Here is an 18,171-nt window from a genome sequence, read left to right as displayed (position 1 = left end):
AAACATGTAAAATTAATTTAATAATTTGAATTAAAATTCTCCAAATCAAAATTTGATATGTAGATTTGGAGATGTTTTTTGCTTCTTTTCCATGAGACCTTTTGCGATTTAATTTGAGGATCGAAATTTTATCATTTGGGTTAATTTTATTCGAAATGTCCTTTTGCAGAAAAGCCATTTGATTCGCTTTCAACAAGTTTTGAATGATAATCTACAAGAATTCTGGACTACAAGAGGTGAGTGATATGATTTGTAATTCATGAGCAGTCCTTAAAATTCTGTAAACGTAAGATTGATATTTCGACTAGCAAAGTGGGAAAGGACCACTTTTGGACATGAAGTCACAATCCCCTTCCTTTTGATATAGCAGATACAATATATGAATACTCTCTTTCTGCAATTCGTTTAGGAGAACATTAAATTACTTCATCTACTCCTAATCTCTACATGCAATATTTATTAGATTTAATTTTTACAGGGATATATCTGCCAATGTGATGCTTTCATGGATTTGGACCAAGTTGATGTAGCCGATAGGTCATACTCCATGGCTTCAGATTTAGATTCGTCCATTTGTCGTTCAAAATCTTTCAAGGTGCAGTTCATGTTGTTGTAATTTTAGAGTAGAATTGGTTTAGCTTTTTGCATCAGTTCTGCACTGCAAATCCTATGACTTAAGCTTATTTTTTAACATCAACTTTCTTGCATTAACGTTTGGCAAAACCAAATAAGAATACAGAATTTCTTAAGCCTATGAAGGTACTATTTGACAAGTAATAGAAATCTTATATAGTTCATCTGGTAGTACCTTAAATCCGATTATAACATGGTAGAATTTTTAGTCTAGCCAGTTGTGTCAATTACCAAATAACTTTTTCAATAGGTAATATCCTTATAACTGAGATGTGGTTCCATTAAGACCATCAAGGTGATGGTGAAAATGGTGAAAGAAATATTGTCTCATACTAAAATAGGTGCATTCAGAGGCTATATACTTTTCGTTAAACATTTAAATTACTTGGAATAAACTACAATGGCGACCTGTAACAAGTTTGATGAAGCATCATATGACATCATACGTACTTGAACACTGCAGGGGGGATATTGTATTAGCAACCTATTAAGGATATGACATCAAAAATGACTTTTCCGTCAAGGTGCTATTATATGATTTAATTTTCAGGTATGTCTTCATAAAGGCAGTATTAGCAACATACAACTGTGGATGTCAAAATGTGTTCTTCTTTGTTACATCTCTGCCAATACTTGAGTGTCATAGTTCTCCTTTTACGGAGCAATGTCTAACTAATAATGCATTAAAGGATATGAATTGGGACATGAGTACCATCAGATCTATAATGGTCCAGGTTGAATTTCACATGAATTTTCTCTAAGTGCCTGAGGTTGTGAGGAAGGAAAGATAATTTACAGTCACTGCTTCTTTTCTGTGCTTTATCCTCTTCTGGCCATCCATTTCTTCTGATTAGCGGGTTTTATTTTGTAGAAGCTCTTTAATGATTTAAAGTATAACTGCTTTCTTTGTGTATTGCAGAGAGCTCGCTAATCAAATAGTTGCACAGTTTGAAGCTTTAGGAGTGCAATGTGCAGTAGTAAGCCTTTATATCTCTTTTTTAGGTGAAGTAATTGTAGAAATGGATATACAGATCGTAATCTATTTGCCAATAATTAGGTTTTAAATTCGCTAATAAATGAGGAAGAGTTGGTGGCGTAATATAATATTCATATGGCAGTGTTAAGTGGCTAGCAAAGGAGCATCTGCTGTACTGACGGTAGTCTACTGGCTATGCTGAATGAAAGTCACTCCCAGTTGAAACTCCACGCTCTCTCCAATCTCAATGCCTTTGTTGATTACTTCTGGCCTGAGATTTCTACATCAGTCACTGTCATGTAATCCATTGCCTTCTTACTTTCATTAGTGTTATCTGTATAGTAGTATTTCCTTCTTTTTTTTTCTTTTTTTTTTGTGCATTCGAAATGTCTAAAAAGTAGCAGAATGTAAAACTCTATTTCCTTTCTTGAGGCAATAACTTATTTTTAAACTCATATTACTATTAAAATCAAACTCTAGGGTACTAGATTTCAAGAGAGAAATGAAAACCACTCAAAATTAAGAAAATGCTGTCATTAGAATTACATGTAAAACTTTCAAAGAGTGAAAAAGACTAACTTTGGGCCAATATTGGAGGAAAGTAGGAAAGCTATAGCAGTTACCCTTTTTATTGTTGACTGTTGGGGGTTCTTTTTTAAATGAAGAGACAATTTTATGATAGGAAACGTGTAAAGTGAATTATTTTTAAAAAGAACGTGTAAAATGGAAGAGTTTTGGCTCTAAAGAAGAAGATCTTGTGGAAAAATTTGGAACTCTTTCCTTTAAATATTGTGTTGGAACCTCTTAGCCAGAGAGAGATCTTTTGGTGATGTCTTGCGCATGCGTTAATTTCTCTGGAGGTATCCTAATGCCTTCAGCTATGCAAGTTAAAGCTGATGACATATTAATTGTAGTCATGCTAAGTCTATAATTGATTCTTATGCCATTATTTGTATCGTGCATTTGGCTTCATAAGTTTGTGATTTTTGCTTTCAACGCTTTTGGGAGTCATGTGGATGTCTCAGATGCATAACTGCCTGAAGCACGAAAAATCTAATTGGTCGAGGTTTAAACTATGTTCACCAGCACCACCCCTAATGCCTAGGATTGTAAGACCAGTAACTTTTGGATCATAGGCCTTAAAATAGTTTTTACGAAAACTCATTTTATAATAGGTCTGCTAAGTTTCAGTTCTCTCTCATTAAACGTTATATATGTAATGTAACGACGCACATCTCTCATTCAACCCTTTCCATCAACACTACCAGAAGCACAAATATTTCATTTGTTTTAGGCTGCTTTGTGCAAATGGCATGCTATAGAAGAGTTAAACACATCAAACATGAGTTTTGATAATTGAATCATGGATTTTTGACAACCACTTTGCTGCAGATTTTTTTTCTCTCAACCATGTTGTATTTAATGAATTTCGAAGGTCAGCAGACTATAGTATATCCAAATAAAGAATTTTTAAGGAAAGGTGATTTAAAGCCACAAGGAAATGAATGTTGGAATGATCTATTCCAAAATTGAGAAAAAGGAAAAATGGCCAAATTCACACAATTTTCAACAGTCTACCAACAAGGACAAGCAAGTGATTATAACAGAGAAGATTTCATGAGCCAGTGAAGCAGAAAGAAGAAGACATCAGCTAGGTTTCTTTCCACTATGGTCTTGCAAGAACCAGGATAGAACCACCAAGAACTAGGGACTTATGACTCCTTCAATCTATAGAAACTCATTCAAACATATTGATTAGTTAGTTTTTTAAGTGAATAAGCTTACTATGTGTTGTTGCAGCCCATCTAGCATCTATTCATGTGCAGCTACGTGCAACATTACTGTGTTCTCGTGGCTCTTTTACTGATAACAGTTTGCTGACATTAGATAGAAGTTATATTCCATTTGTGGGAAGAACACTCATGATCTATGGTAAACCTGATTGAAAATAATGATAGTATATATTTAATGTATTTATGAAAAAATTGAAGTAGTGAATGTGTCAGATTGCAATGCTATACAGGATATTTCCAAGTAGTGAATTGTTCCCCCTATGTAGAGGTGTGTAAATTGCTGTTGTGATATTTTATTTTATTTAATATTTGTTGGTGCACTTCTTCTTATTCATATTGTAGCTAGAAGTTTTGGGGGGAGAGCTCTTCGTGCAGTTACGACATATGAACAGGAAGGGTTATGAACAAGAAAGGTTATGGCACCAGACTGGTGAATCACTTAAAGCAGCTGGCACGCGATATGGATGGGCTTAACTCATTCTCAAACATAAGTCGATGCTATTGTTCCCATTTTTTTTAATTTTTTTTTGTATTTGTTTCCATCTGTACTCATATGTGATCATATTTATGAACTACTTATAATTTCATAACTAAACCATACTTTATTTGTCAATTTCTCTCTAATTTATGGGAGTTCTAAGTTGAAAGACATTTGAAAACTTTATTTTTGCTCGTGCCGAGAAGACTGCACCAGGGCAATTCTTATTTACAAGTTTATGAAGGCAGTGTTTAGATAGTTTTTTTTTTTTTTTTACAAGTTTATGAAGGCAGTGTTTAGATAGTTTTTTTTTTTTTTCCAAAGCAACTTTGATGGGAATAAGAGGTAAACACTGGAGCAGATTTCGAAAGGAAGTGCTAGCTGTAATATATGGTGCCACTATCTGCAACCTTTGGATTGCTAGAAATCACAAAATTTTCTGAGGACAAAGTGTACAGTGCAGTTACTTATTACAGCAGATGCAAAATTTAATTAGGGAAAGGCTTAACATGTATAGGAATACCAAGAAGGGTAGGAAGTTTGTTCATTTGATTGACTCATTATGTACTTAGTTTCTTCAGAGGCTCACCAATTCTCAGCACCCTACATAGTAGGTGGTTGAGATTATGAGTGCTCTCTTAGGTGTAATGGTTGGTTTGTTGGTATGGTAATAATTCACATTTTATTGCCAAAAAAAAAAATATGGTGAAGAAAATAAATATAATAATTTCTTATGATTTTTTTTTCCTCAAACACTTTTTCGCGTATCGCGCGGGGGTATGTATACTATATATTATTAAAAACAGGATAGTTTGCGATAGAATTAGGACAAGTGGCAGTGCAGGAGAATGCCATGTGTTACTTGAAAAAAAAAATTATAGGATGGTTTTTCTTTTCTTTTCAAGTTACGTTAGATATTATCCACAACTTTGTATAATTTGAATGTAATTTTTTTTTAATTATTATTAACGAAACTCTCAACCGATTCCTAAATTTAAGCTTATTTTACTTTTTTTTTTTTAATATATAGGGGAGTCATGTTTTTCTCTGTAATTTTTTTTTTTACTATGTTTCCTTCAAAATTTTAAAATAGAAATTTTATATATTAGATTTTCAATTCTGTAATTTTTCTTACTATGTTTCATTCAAAATTTTAAAATAGGAATTTTATAAATTAGATTTCCAATTTATACATGTATAGATTATCTACACGTACTAATTAGAATGACGACATTTTGTAGGAGAAACCACACTGAGCAGTTGTGAGGACTGGAATTCTATGAATGATTTGTCAAAAGTTAGTATTTTTAGGAGTATATCGTAATTATAGTATTTTTCAAATTCAAATATATCATTTTTACAAGAGTTAATTATTTTAATCAAATTCGAAGATAACTAAAAATTAATAGAAAGATAAAAGGTTTAAAATTTGAATTTAAACTGACAATTTTGGAGATTACAACTGCTCCACTTTGTCTAATCCAATTAATCTTATCTAATTAATAGATAAAATAAGGAAAATACCAAAATAAAAAAAAGTAACTAACCTAAATAAACCCAAAGCCTCACTCACGTCTGCTTAACTTCCCCATTTCCCGCATGCCTTATCACATAATCTCTCCCATAACCCAACACACGGTTACACATGCGCACACATATATATTACACACCCATGAGGGCATAACATATACTCCACTTTTCAGTGAAAAGTGTAAAATATTTGGTGTGGCTGCAAGAATTCATAACCCCTTCTTTTTCTCTTAATCATCTTTTACTTGGAATTTGCATAAAATTTATTTAGTTATAGAAATGTCAGTCAGATTATGTGACAATATAGAGGTCTTCAATAGTCTTTAGTCTGTTTTATTATTTGTGCTTTTGCAGTTTTGACAAGTCGAATAATGTTGGAGAACATTATATTTATTGTTCTTTTCGGGATACAAATGTTTGTTGCTTCTCTCTGTCATATTTTTGCACCACCAATTTGTTTGATTTGTTGCACCTTTCGTCTTTAGAGGTTTTTCAGGATAGATGCTTACCCATAACCCATATCAAATATTTACAAACAGTACTGAAAACTATAATTAAGTATAATTCAAACGGTGCTATCAGTTTTTGTTCACATCTTTGTTCTTATTTTCGTTTCTTATTGCATGCTTTGAAAGAGCAACAAGAATTTGTTCAATATGCAGGGCAATCATTTATCATCCCCACAACCAAGAATACTATCAGATAAAAAAATTATTTGCTCAAAACAATTTTCTACACATTGGATTTGCTTATGGCTACTATATACATATAGTAGCTTATATCTTTCTCATCTATGTTTTTCTTCTAAACTAATTAGGAAATAGTAGTGATCTTATAACAAAGGTGAAACAACATGTTTTTAGCCTTCAGTTTCCCCAAAACAGACACCATTTTTTTTTGTCTGAGTATTTGTTTGTGTTGCGGGTATTATGAAAACAACTACATTAGAACAAAACAAAAAAGGACACCAGAAGCAAGGGAAAAATACAGGAGGTACCTATATCACAATAATTTATCTTAATTCATTATTGTTGTTTTTGCTGGTGCATTTCAACTTCTTTGATATCATTGCCATATTGCTCTTTCCGTTCGACTTATATGTACGAGGTCCAGAAATTTTAAACTACTACTTGCCTTTTGTTGGTACAGTTAAAACTTCTTTGTATCATTGAAAATTTAATCTAAATCAAAGTTATGAGCATAACGTGTTGATCTCTTAAAGTCTTGTTTAAAGTCTGTACAATCAACAGGTACGTCATGCTAGAAGTTTCAACTATTTTTATAGAACAAAATACATGTTTATATCATTACCTTTTTAAAACATTTCAGTTCAATATTGTTGATGTAGATTATTATACAATTTATTAGTACAAGGCGATTCAATATCAGATTGCTTACTTTAAGGCCGAGGACGTTGGTGAAAAACTTGAAGTTGGATCAGTACTTGGGCCTGAGCAAATGATCTATTTATTTTTCAAACAGAACAAAAGAGTCGGTGTGATCAGGCTATGCTATGAAAAGTTGTTGACATCACTAATTTTATATATCGGAGATCAGTATAATAAAGAAGAGAAGTGAGAGAGATGAAGTTCAAATTAAAAGAAGGGATAGATTTAGTTTGTGTAATGTTTAAGTACGAACTATTGTAGTCTCTAGATCACTTTGATTTGAAAGGAACCAATTTCCAATAAGATGTGAATTCCATGAAGGATAGCCTGGTATATGAATGATATTGCAATTCTGTTATTTATATTTTATTCCCATTTTTGTTCTGCACCAAAAATATTCTTGAATGCAATTGTGAAGAATACCAATATAATAGAATTAGTTAGGTTAATGATAATTAGTTGTTGTTTTGAATTTAAATTTAAATTCAATTAACCGTTTATATTTTTTAAAGGAAACATGTATACATCTATTTTAAATTGGGGAGTTGGCCACATAATATAAATCCATTCCTGCGCGCGTTTGCGGTAAAAAATATCATACATGAGTCACATGATAATTTTTGATAAAATTAATAAGCAATATAATAAAATTGCATGTGCTTAGTTTTTGAATTGACTGTGGTTAATTTTAAAATTTGGAATAAGAACTTTTGGAATTGACACAATTGAGTATTTTTAGTGTTCGAATTGGAATTGGAAGATAAGTTTTTTTTTTTTTTAAATTGAGTGTAGTTATTTGTTAAAATTGAATTGATATACAAAAAGATGAAATTTGAAATGAAAGATAAGAAGTATAATCGCATGTTTTAATTGATTAAAAATATAAAGTTAAATAACATATAAATCGATTAATTATGAAAATAAAAGTGAGTCATTTATTTCTAGATTACCCTTTCAAGTAAATAAGAACCTCGAAATTTCTTATAATTCAAACACGTCCAAACACAACTTTTTTGATATGTCCGGCAAAGTCCAACTACAATACAATTATTTTTCATCTCATATTTGATTATTTTTCAAAATCAGTCAATGGAATATGATAAAAATAATATTATTCTTTTCATATCAAAACATCTAAAATAATGGCAACTGTGATAAGATATTATGTACTAATTGTAATTTCACTACTAAAAAGTTATTTATTAACATTTTTTTTAATATTTCATAGTCAATTTAAATATGTTAATGTGATACAATAAAAATTGATCAATTTTATTATTTCAAATGAATAACTTAGCATTTTTTATGATTATTTTTCTTTAAATTATCGCGGATCGTGCGGGTACGTATACTAGTTAAAGGTAATTCTCAATGAGAAATTAAAGTAAAACTGCAAAAGATTCTTTAAAAGCTTTTTTAAAAAAAAAAAAAAAAACGTTTCAGACAGAGGAGAAAGCAATGCGTAATTAAGGGGACAAAGGAAGCGGCTATTGAGTTTTAGCCGAAACGATTTTTAAGTTTTCTTACACCGAAACCTAAGCGGCTTTTGTGTTTTGTTTAACTTATTAATAATTGAATTTTAGAATTTAAATTGTCAAATAAATGAGGAAAAAGATAAATACCCATTATAATCATAGAGATTGCCACGTCAGCGGGCCCTTTGCCTGCTTTTATATATATATATATATATATATGATTAGTTAACTTTTATATTCACATATTGACATAAACTTGACTTCCACTAGTGGTTACAATAGCATTATTTGGAACAAGAGTAATTTACTCTTTTTCTTTTCTTTTGTATTGAGCATTATAATTAGTATACGCGCTGCACTGTGGTGGGTATTGGGCAGTGCTGAATAGAGGGGATTACTGACAAATTTCGTAGCTAATTTCAATGTTTTCTAATAGTGGTGGTGATTGCTGTAAAGAGCAAAGAGCTATCTAAATTAACAACTAAATAATAGGAGTATACATTAGTTTATAGTAATGTTTGGATTAACAGTTAAGGCCGAGTTTATATTTGATACAGATAATGAACACTATAAATTGATTGCCAGCTAAAACTAAGCATCCAAATTTTAAAACCAAACAAAAGGAAAAAGAAATGGAAAGAAGAAAGAAAGCAGTCCTAAATGGGAACAAACATAATGTAATGACATAAATTGACGAAACTAATACCTGTAAGTATATATATGTTTTGTATATTCAACTCCGCGTATGTAAGAATTATAAATTTATGGAACAAATATTCAGCACTGAGCTAGTTGGTAGGAAATGAAAACGAAGCACATTTACGATTACTTTTAAGATTGTGAGAAAGAGAAAATATTCTTATGTAACATAATAAGCTGTGCTTTGACGTTTTCCATTTAAATACTCCTAAGTACTAAAAGTACAATAATCAATTATCACAGAAGCTGTGATACAGATCTACAAAACAGCAAATTTAACTCCAAAAAAAATTAAATGAACGTGACTTCCAAGTTCCAGCTAGCAGAATCATAATAAGATGATTAACCACCAGAATTTTAAAAGAGCTTCTTAATGTACGCAAACTCGATTTCTCATTTCAGTACATCTAAAATTAGCATAAAGCGATTTTCATTGTTTAGAATTTTATGAAATACAGGGTCATAAATTGTCATGATATATTATTCTATTTTGTATCCGAAGTTTTAAAAGACATCGTTCAAAGTTCAAACCCTTTTTGGTAGGACTAAAGATACGGGGTACAATTTTATAGAAATTTTGCTCATAGTGTCTTATGTGAAGTGACTTACTTGATGTTTCAGCTACTGTGACATTTGGAGTACACATTTCCTCCATATATATGTCTAGAGATTCCATTAGTGGGAAGTCTAATTATGTAAATTGGGATTCATATTTTATTTCTCATGTTCATTTCGCACTTATGCATTTTGGTCAAAGGCCTAATCTAATTGGAGTTAAAATGAGACGTTTAAACCAAACGATTTAAAAGTTATATTCCAAACTTGATATTACCATGAATGGATAGACAAGATTAGGTGATTCGCTCGATAAGTTGAAAGTACTTATGCCGGCCGGTTGCGCCTTATCTTTTTTGGGGCGTGACCAGTTATTAGATAGTTGTTTGTGATTGGCCTTTCAATGGTTATCATTGAGCTTATAACTGGACACACTAATAGTCATTATTAATGGTGTGCTACAGTATCAATCCGCTGCGTAGAAGATTTGGCTATGTTATCTTCCTCTGAGTTCTAACTGTTACTATAAGCTTCTCACTTGTACAAGGTGGGTTTTTTTTCTCTTGGGAAAATTGAAAGAACAAAAGAGCAGCTAGTCCAGCAGTACTGTTAAAGAATTTGGCATTTCATTTCCAAGACAAACCAGGTAAAAAAATTGATTGCAAGGCTTTGTCTATATATAATTAAGTTTACAGCTCTTGCGTGGCAAGAGGAAAAAATGAAAATCGAAGAGAAAAGAAAATTCGAAATCCTAAGCTCTAATCTAAGTCTGTAGAATGCTGCTTCATTTCACAAACAAGTGTTCAATCGAGAAGTAACATGAAAAAATGCATCTTCATTGCAGGGTATTGTGAGACCGCCCATTGGATGTTGAAACCCGAACTCTTCCTCTGCTTTCTGAAGCAATTCTTGAAACGAAGTATGATTCAAGTATGCAATGGGAACCACGTATCGCCTCTTCTCTGTTTCTCCTACGTAAACTGCAAAATGTCCTTTCGGCACATCTGATATTTGATTCCTCGTAAGAACAGATTGCAACTTGTGGAATTGCTTGACACTGGAAATCATAGAAAGCAAACGTATACCCATGATATGATCACTATTTTATAGTGAAAAGTAATTAACTTGGTGTTTGATATATAGGACTGAACTGGATGTTGAGATTGATTAAATTAACTGTTCGTATTTGATTTGAAAGAAATTGTTGTGAAGGTTGCACTGGAAAGGTTATATTTATAGTAGCTCCCTTGCATGTGTTGCCACCGAAGTTCAGCTGTTGTTACGGGCTATGGGTCCCTACTTCACATGGCTTTGCCAATATAAGCTCAATTAAGAAATACTATAAGTTAGCTAACTCCTCTGAATATATCAGCCTGAGGTGGATAATTATTAAAGATCCCACTCGTTCCTTGTAAATTTCATTCCAAAGTGTGATACGATGCCTTGGGAATAGTTGATCGCGTTAATGAATTTTTTTTTTTTTACTAACAACAGATTGCATGTGATGAATTATTAAGTTTCGGTTCCTACGATGCAGAGACTCTGGAAAAGTTACCAACTATCACGGTCCTTTTTATCCGTCATTTGAAGTTAATTTGGCATATACTATTTTCCTGATAAGTTACCAATTATCCAGTCCTTTTTGACACCCACTTAGCATACTATTTTCCTGAAATTTGGCTTGCTTTGTTGGTTGGAAATGGTCCGAAGCTGATGATAACACCACTATTCCCAATTGTTTCAAACTTTGGAAATGCTAGCATCCATATAAATGTTTGTGTCAAAACAAAGACCAAATATAAAACAACATCTTGGGTCCTAAAATGTTCTGTAAAAGATTGATGTTGCCCTCTTTAATTTATGTAAATATCACAATATGGGGAAAATACTCTTTTATATCAAATTGCAACTCCCATACCTGCACTCTCCTATTTGCTCATTGCAGTTATCAGCAAATTGCAAGTTCTTACAAGTACATGTAGTTGGATCACAATATTTGACCAACATCACGAGTTAACTTTGGATTCCAGTTAACTAGTGGAAAAAAAAATATGAATATAATTCTCATGAATAATAAATGAAATTAAGGAAGTCAACAGGAATCCTAAATGTGAACAAACACGAATTCTGTACTTAGAAATTAGACTAAACAACCCAATGATTTCATGAAATATCTAGTGATGAACTAATTAATTACAATGGACCAGATCGAACTAATACTTATACGTATGTATTCAATGTACATTTATACTCCCTCCATTCCAAAATAAGTGTCTCTTTTAGCTCATGCACACCCCTTAAGAAATTGTTCACTCTTAGAAAATTAGGAATGTTTTTACCAACTTACCCCTAATTAATGCTTATAAAAAGAAAAGTTATTTAATGATTCAATAAGGGTAAGTTTGGAAGAATAAAATTAGTTTCTTCTTGAAATCCTAAAGTGTCACTTATTTTGGAACAAAATAAAAAGCCTAAGGACACTTATTTTGGAATGGAGGGAGTATTATTCAGCGTTAAGTTAGTCCGAAGAAGTCGCCCAAAGGAAATACAAAAGATAATGTAAAGATCGAAGTACAATATTTATAATTGAAAGAGGAATTAATGCAATGCTTCTTAACAGTAATAGAGTTGACTTTGACATATTTTCTAATCAAAATAAACTGATGGGGTAAGACTTATCAATCTTACAGAATCTCTTTGGTACAGATCTCCATAATTAAGGAAATGAACAAAAACGATTTTCCATCTAAACAAAATCAGAGTTGACTTGGAGTTCGTAGAATTCATAATATTCATTTCATTACAACTAAAAAAGCTGAATTGAATTAATTTGTTTATAATGTGAACAAACTGAACTTGCAGCAGCCGTACAATTAAATTAGCCTAGATAACCCACCGATTCACAAATTATTGTCAGAACATTAATATACATTTAACCGTAAATATTCCTTGCAGATGAAGAAAGAGAACATGCAGTATTGCACCAACTCTTGCCCTTAAATAATTCTGTGAAAGATTCATGTTACGAATTGACTACTCATAATGGTAAGTTACCACTTTTATTATATTTTATCAATTACTTCTTATAGACAACTACTATCTTATAAGTGAATTAATTATGTAAATATGTATTTTTTATACCATTAATGTATTTGTAGAACTTAAAACTCTTTATTACTAAGTCAAAGTGAACTTTTTTCTAATAAAATATGCTTTTATGCAAACAAAAAAGATATAGTGAAATTGCAATAGCCTTAGCCATTTGGTACTTATTTCTTCTCGTTCCGGGGGTTATGTAAAGAGCACATGTCCTTAATTATAAGTACATGCACTTGTGAAGTCATGACTAATTAGGTTTATTAATTTTTTGGTGCGTGTTTCCAACTCCAAATATTAATTGTGTAGAAGTATCTCACTCAGGAGTTCTTCTTTTCCCCTCTTTTTGTGTGTGTGTTAGCTTCTGATCACTTGGCAACGTAAAGTCGTTATTTCTACTTCCAGAACTATACTATTTAATATAATAAATGATTTATGATAGGTAGTATAGATAGCAGCATATACTAAATTAATACGTTTGTACTATAGCTGGCTATAGAGATTCTATTCACTCGAGGCAGCAAAGGGAAATTTCTAGCCCCTTCCAGCATATTGTTAGGAGAATTCAAATGAAAAAGGGAATTATACCCACAGTTCAGGAATGATCAGAAGAAACAGAATTTCAAACTAGCAAGTTCCTACTCTCAGGCTAGCGTGGGTCAACAAGCCTATACTAATTCGGTTAAGCATTCTAGAGAATTACTCTTTGTATTGGATTTTATAAAATGATTCCCATTAGTCGCGTCAGAAGTAATTTGATTTCACATGCTATTTAACCTGAGGAATGACTTGGGTTATATTGGATATTCTCTCATTTGCTATTGGTCGTTAACTTTACTTATTACAACCGTAACTAAGATATTTCAGTTTTTTTTTTTTTTTATCATATGTCATAAGCTACACTGCTACATCAATGCTTTGCCACTCTGTAAATTTTAGATTTAGAAAATAAAAAGAATTTCCCCTGTAAATATTTTGACTAACCATATACATTAAACAAATTACAAGACAATTAAAAGTATTTAAAGAATTTGGCATTCCATTTTGAGAATTGGTAAAAAAATTGATTGTATGCTTTCCTTTCCGGTTCCCAAAAAACAATGTGAGCCGGTGGAAAGGCTTTGTACATAAAATTACCTCTCTTGCATGGCAAGAGGAAAAAATAAATGAAAAATTAAACACTAAGCTCTAATATAATCAGTCACTAATGCTGCATCTTAATTGCTTCTTCATTTCATAAACTGTTCATCAATCGAGAAGTGACATGAAAAAATGCGTCCTCATTGCAGGGTATTGTGAGACCACCCATTGGATGTTGAAACCCAAATTCTTCCTCTGCTTTTTGAAGCAATTCCTGGAAGGAAGTGTGATTCAAGTATGCAATAGGAACCACGTATCGCTTCTTCTCTGTTTCTCCCACGTAAACTGCAAAATATCCTTTTGGAACATCTGAAATATGATTTCTCTTAATAACAGAATGCAATTTATGGAATTGCTTCACACTAGAAATCATAGATGGTAAACGAATAATACCCATGACTAGATCTTGATACTGAAAGTAAGTTCTGGTGTTTGATGGGATTGTAATTGAACTAGAACTTGTTTAGAGGAATAATGCACTAATTAAAGGGGTTTGATGATTTGCAAATTGTTCTAGTTCTGAAGTTTGCAGTACTGGAAATGCTATATTTATAGGAGGTGCTTGCAATATGTTGCCAACGCAGGTAAGCTGTCCTTGTGGACAATTGGTCCAATGTGATAAGGGCCCTACTTCACATGGCTCATATTGCTCATCAACAAAATATTTTAACATACCCAATTCCCTGTGAATAATGTCAGCGTCCACTATAGTATTCTTCGAAGTTACTCCTATTATATTGCATTATGGTTTGCTATAGTTGCAATGCGTGTTGCCTGAGAATTAGGTGGTCTTATAATGGAAAAAAATTAATAAGAGATGTGAACTTAAGTTCCTACTACAGAGGACCTCTGAATTTTTAATGTTGTAGCGCGTGCTAGGCTAGGAAATTGCAAAGAGTAGAATAAAGTGTAATGCCTAGGATTATAGCAAATAATCCAACCCGCCCATTATTATCTAATCTTTGTTCCTTTTTAATTTTTGCTTTTTCAAAAAAAGAGTGAAAGTTATATATTTTTCAATCTTCAAATTTGATTTTGTATGTTTGGGTTGCACCTTGACTCGTCAGGTTGCACTATTTCGATCAATATTTACTTTTTACCCAATAATTTAATAAGTTATTTCGGATTCTCAGGTTCAATGAAGTCAACAAATGCATCATGATCACTCACGTTTAACTTAGACGGGTTAGCTAGGCAGATTACATTTTGCCACCTCTAAGTCTTAGCAAAACTAAATAGCTGGGACTTTGAATTAAGTGCCAACTTTTGGGAGAAGAATGGTCTTTTTGGGGCATGAATACAATTACTTGGAGGTTTGTTCTACTCTGCCATCCACTTGATTTTCCGTATATTCCTGAATTTTGGCATGCTGGTGATGACGGTGGCCATAAGATGGTAATATACCACTATTTGCCCACTGTTTCATTTTTGGTCACGTTTATCCATTTATTGTTTGTGTCACAACATGACCAAATATGAATACCAACATTTTGGGCCCCTTAAATAATTCTGTGAAAGATGTATGTTGCCCATTATCTTTTTCCCTAACAAATTGCAATTCCCATGCTGCCTTCTTGTCGTTGGTGAATTAAGTTGGAATCCTTAGAAGTACATGTAATTTGTGAAGTCACCATCAAGTATCTTCCTATTTTCCTAAGTTGTGAAGTCATTATCGAAAGATAATATTTGGTGCAAATTCCTACGTCTAAGTTCATTGCTTGCAAACTTTCCTCCGTGCAAATAACTGCGCACATGCAAGTGATTTGGTAATGCTAAAGCCATTATTTCCACTTTTGCTAATATCGTCACAATTTTGTGTCAGGTATGGCAGCTTAAACAATTGTGTTCTGCTGCTTATTCGTGGTGCTGAATTTTCTAATTAGGTTTCCAACCAGTGGCAACTTGCATGAAAATTATATTTCTACGAGTATTTTACTCCATTTCAAACAATAGAAGTGTGTGGCAGTCTATCTAAAAGTATAAATGGTTAGTGAGAGTTAACTTTTATTTATTTAATAATAATATTTTCGACACGCCGCTTACGTGTGGGCCTAATTTTTATTTTAATTTATGGTCAAGCACATGGAAATTATGTAATACTTGAATTCATAATTTTTTTGATATCATATTGACATGTGTGTAATCATTTCATCAAAAAATTTAAGCCGTTAGAGATTACATTTTTTTTAGTATTTAATAATGCTTTGACAAAACAATCACTGCAATCCTGTTTAAATTCGTACACTCTGTTAACTTTGTGAAAGAGAAAAACTAAATAAATCTAATTAATGTGACTAATAACAAAAGAAAATGAAAAAGCGAAAAAAGAATCCCTAAATGTGAACAAACACGAATTCCATACTTTTTGTTTGAACGAACAACCCAATGATTTATTAAGTAACGACTAAAGATAAAATGGACTGCTTAAATTGACCAAAATCGCTACCTAGATGCAGGGGTGGATGGAGCATTATAATTTGGGGTTCAATTGAATCCCAAACTTTCGATGCGGTGTATAAATTTATATGTAAAAATTTACTAAATTTAAAATAAATAGTAGATATGAACCCATAACTTTAAAAATATAATGGTTCAATGCTAAAAATTTAAAAGATTGAACCCCAAGAGTTTAAATCCTAGATCCGCTTCTGCCTAGATGCATATTTTTTTTTAATATAATTAACTCCACGTATATATTATTTTTAAATTTATAAAATACATTAGTTAGCATGGAGTTACTACGTAGAAGTTGCCGGAAGGAAAAAGAATTAGGCACATTTATGATTTTATCATAAGCCATTATTGTGTGTGCCTGCAGATTGACCATGCCCATAAATAAGCTACCAATTTCTTATAGCTTGCTAGCGTTCTTGAAAATTACGAAAAAAATTCTCGTTTGATTTATTTTTTGACAGCACAACAAAGGTTAAGTAAATATTTATTCGCATTAGATGTTTACATCAACTTAATTCAATTTATCATGATTAAATAATTTATGAATTAAAATTATAAATTAATTACCCGATATTAAGCGATAGTTATATATGTTCAAATACATATCATGCATCAATTAGTTAGATATAAACACTACTTTGAGCCCGTTTGGCCTAACTTAAAAAAAGTGACTTATAAGCTGGTTTGACCAAAAAATAACTTATAAGCCAAAAAGAAATTGATTTATTTTAAGCACTTTTTTTAGCTTATAAGCTGGTTTGCCAAACACATAAAAAACCACAAAACAACTTATAATCTGGTTTGACCAATTATAAGTCAATTCAAACGGGCTCTTTATGTGGTGAGGGTAGGCAATATAACTTATAATATGTAGTGTTACGAGTTTAAGTTTATCATTGTTATTCGGTTCAATTTCTATTCATCTCTTTACTAAATAAAATAAAAAATAAGAACGTTATGATACTAAGAAAGAGAATCAAAATTACCACCGATATAGTAGTGTTTTCTCATGTTTCATTTAAAATAAAAAAAAATTAACATAGAAAATGATCCACCCTAAAGTACATACACATATCAGTATCACGCAATTCGCGATACAGATCCAGGCAATACAAACTCAAACTGATAGGAACCATTTTCTATATAAATATAAACAGCGTGACTATATTTTTAGTAGAATTATCGATAATCATTATGAACGAATAAATAAATAAAAGAATTCCTTAATATTGTGAACAGGAGCCAATTTTACATTTACGAACAAATGTGAAGGAATCTAAAAATTATAGGCATTACTCACAATTATAATTTCATATGGGATATCTTTGTAAAATCTAATCATAGTTACAAGCTCAAATCTAGTATTCTATTAGTCACTGCTTTACAATTAGATTTCCATAGTATTATTAATTCTGCAAAAGAAAAAAGAAAAAAGATTTAGGCCTCATTTGTTTGCACTTAACGGAGGTCTGAATCTGAATGGTTCAGACCTTAGGCCATTAAGTGCATTTGTTTACATTAAGATCTAAACACTTATTTGGTCTGAATAGGTTTTAATCATTAAGATCTAGAACAAAGTCTTAATTTCATTAAGAGGTATTTTATATGGATAATTTTTACCACAGGCTCCAACACCCCCCACCACCACCACCCACCCCAACCCTCCACTGCCAACCCAAACCATCCACCCCTAACTCACCACCACCACCAACACCACCCCAACCCCCTCACCCCCACCTACCAAAAACTACCCACCTCACCCCCCACCCAGCAACCAACCCACCCCCACCCACCCCAACCCTCCACTACCCACCTCAACCATCTACCCCCCAACTCACCACCCCCACCAACACCGCCCCAACCCCCTCACCCCCACCTACCTAAAACTACCCACCTCACCCCCCACACCCCGCAACCAACCCAACCTCACCATCCACCTCCCAACCTTACTCCC

At 32.3% G+C, this 18,171-nt stretch overlaps 1 protein-coding gene and 1 long non-coding RNA gene across 5 annotated transcripts; one reads left to right on the top strand and one right to left on the bottom strand.

The window, feature by feature from the left end:
• The first annotated feature begins 60 nt into the window (after window positions 1–60).
• LOC132599271 (uncharacterized) lies at window positions 61–4,536 on the top strand. Of its 4 annotated transcripts, none has more exons than XR_009566793.1 (6): window positions 61–236; window positions 479–595; window positions 1,097–1,183; window positions 1,553–1,610; window positions 1,691–1,908; window positions 3,745–4,536. It is a non-coding gene; the product is annotated as an uncharacterized LOC132599271 (long non-coding RNA). The 4 variants fall into 4 exon arrangements; XR_009566791.1 differs by having other exon boundaries at window positions 66–236; window positions 1,752–1,908; XR_009566794.1 differs by lacking the exon at window positions 1,097–1,183 and having other exon boundaries at window positions 63–236.
• A 9,037-nt stretch (window positions 4,537–13,573) lies between these two features.
• Window positions 13,574–14,325, bottom strand: LOC132600274 (auxin-responsive protein SAUR21-like). The gene has a single exon (XM_060313346.1). It carries the CDS (start codon window positions 14,158–14,160, stop codon window positions 13,858–13,860), a length of 303 nt encoding a protein of 100 aa, XP_060169329.1. The 5' UTR covers window positions 14,161–14,325; the 3' UTR covers window positions 13,574–13,857.
• Window positions 14,326–18,171: the final 3,846 nt, after the last annotated feature.

The sequence above is a fragment of the Lycium barbarum genome, chromosome 6 (genome assembly GCF_019175385.1).
Source record: "Lycium barbarum isolate Lr01 chromosome 6, ASM1917538v2, whole genome shotgun sequence".
Lineage (NCBI taxonomy): Eukaryota > Viridiplantae > Streptophyta > Magnoliopsida > Solanales > Solanaceae > Lycium > Lycium barbarum.
Note: the sequence above shows the minus strand (reverse complement) of the source record. Positions and strands in the feature narration are given on the sequence as shown.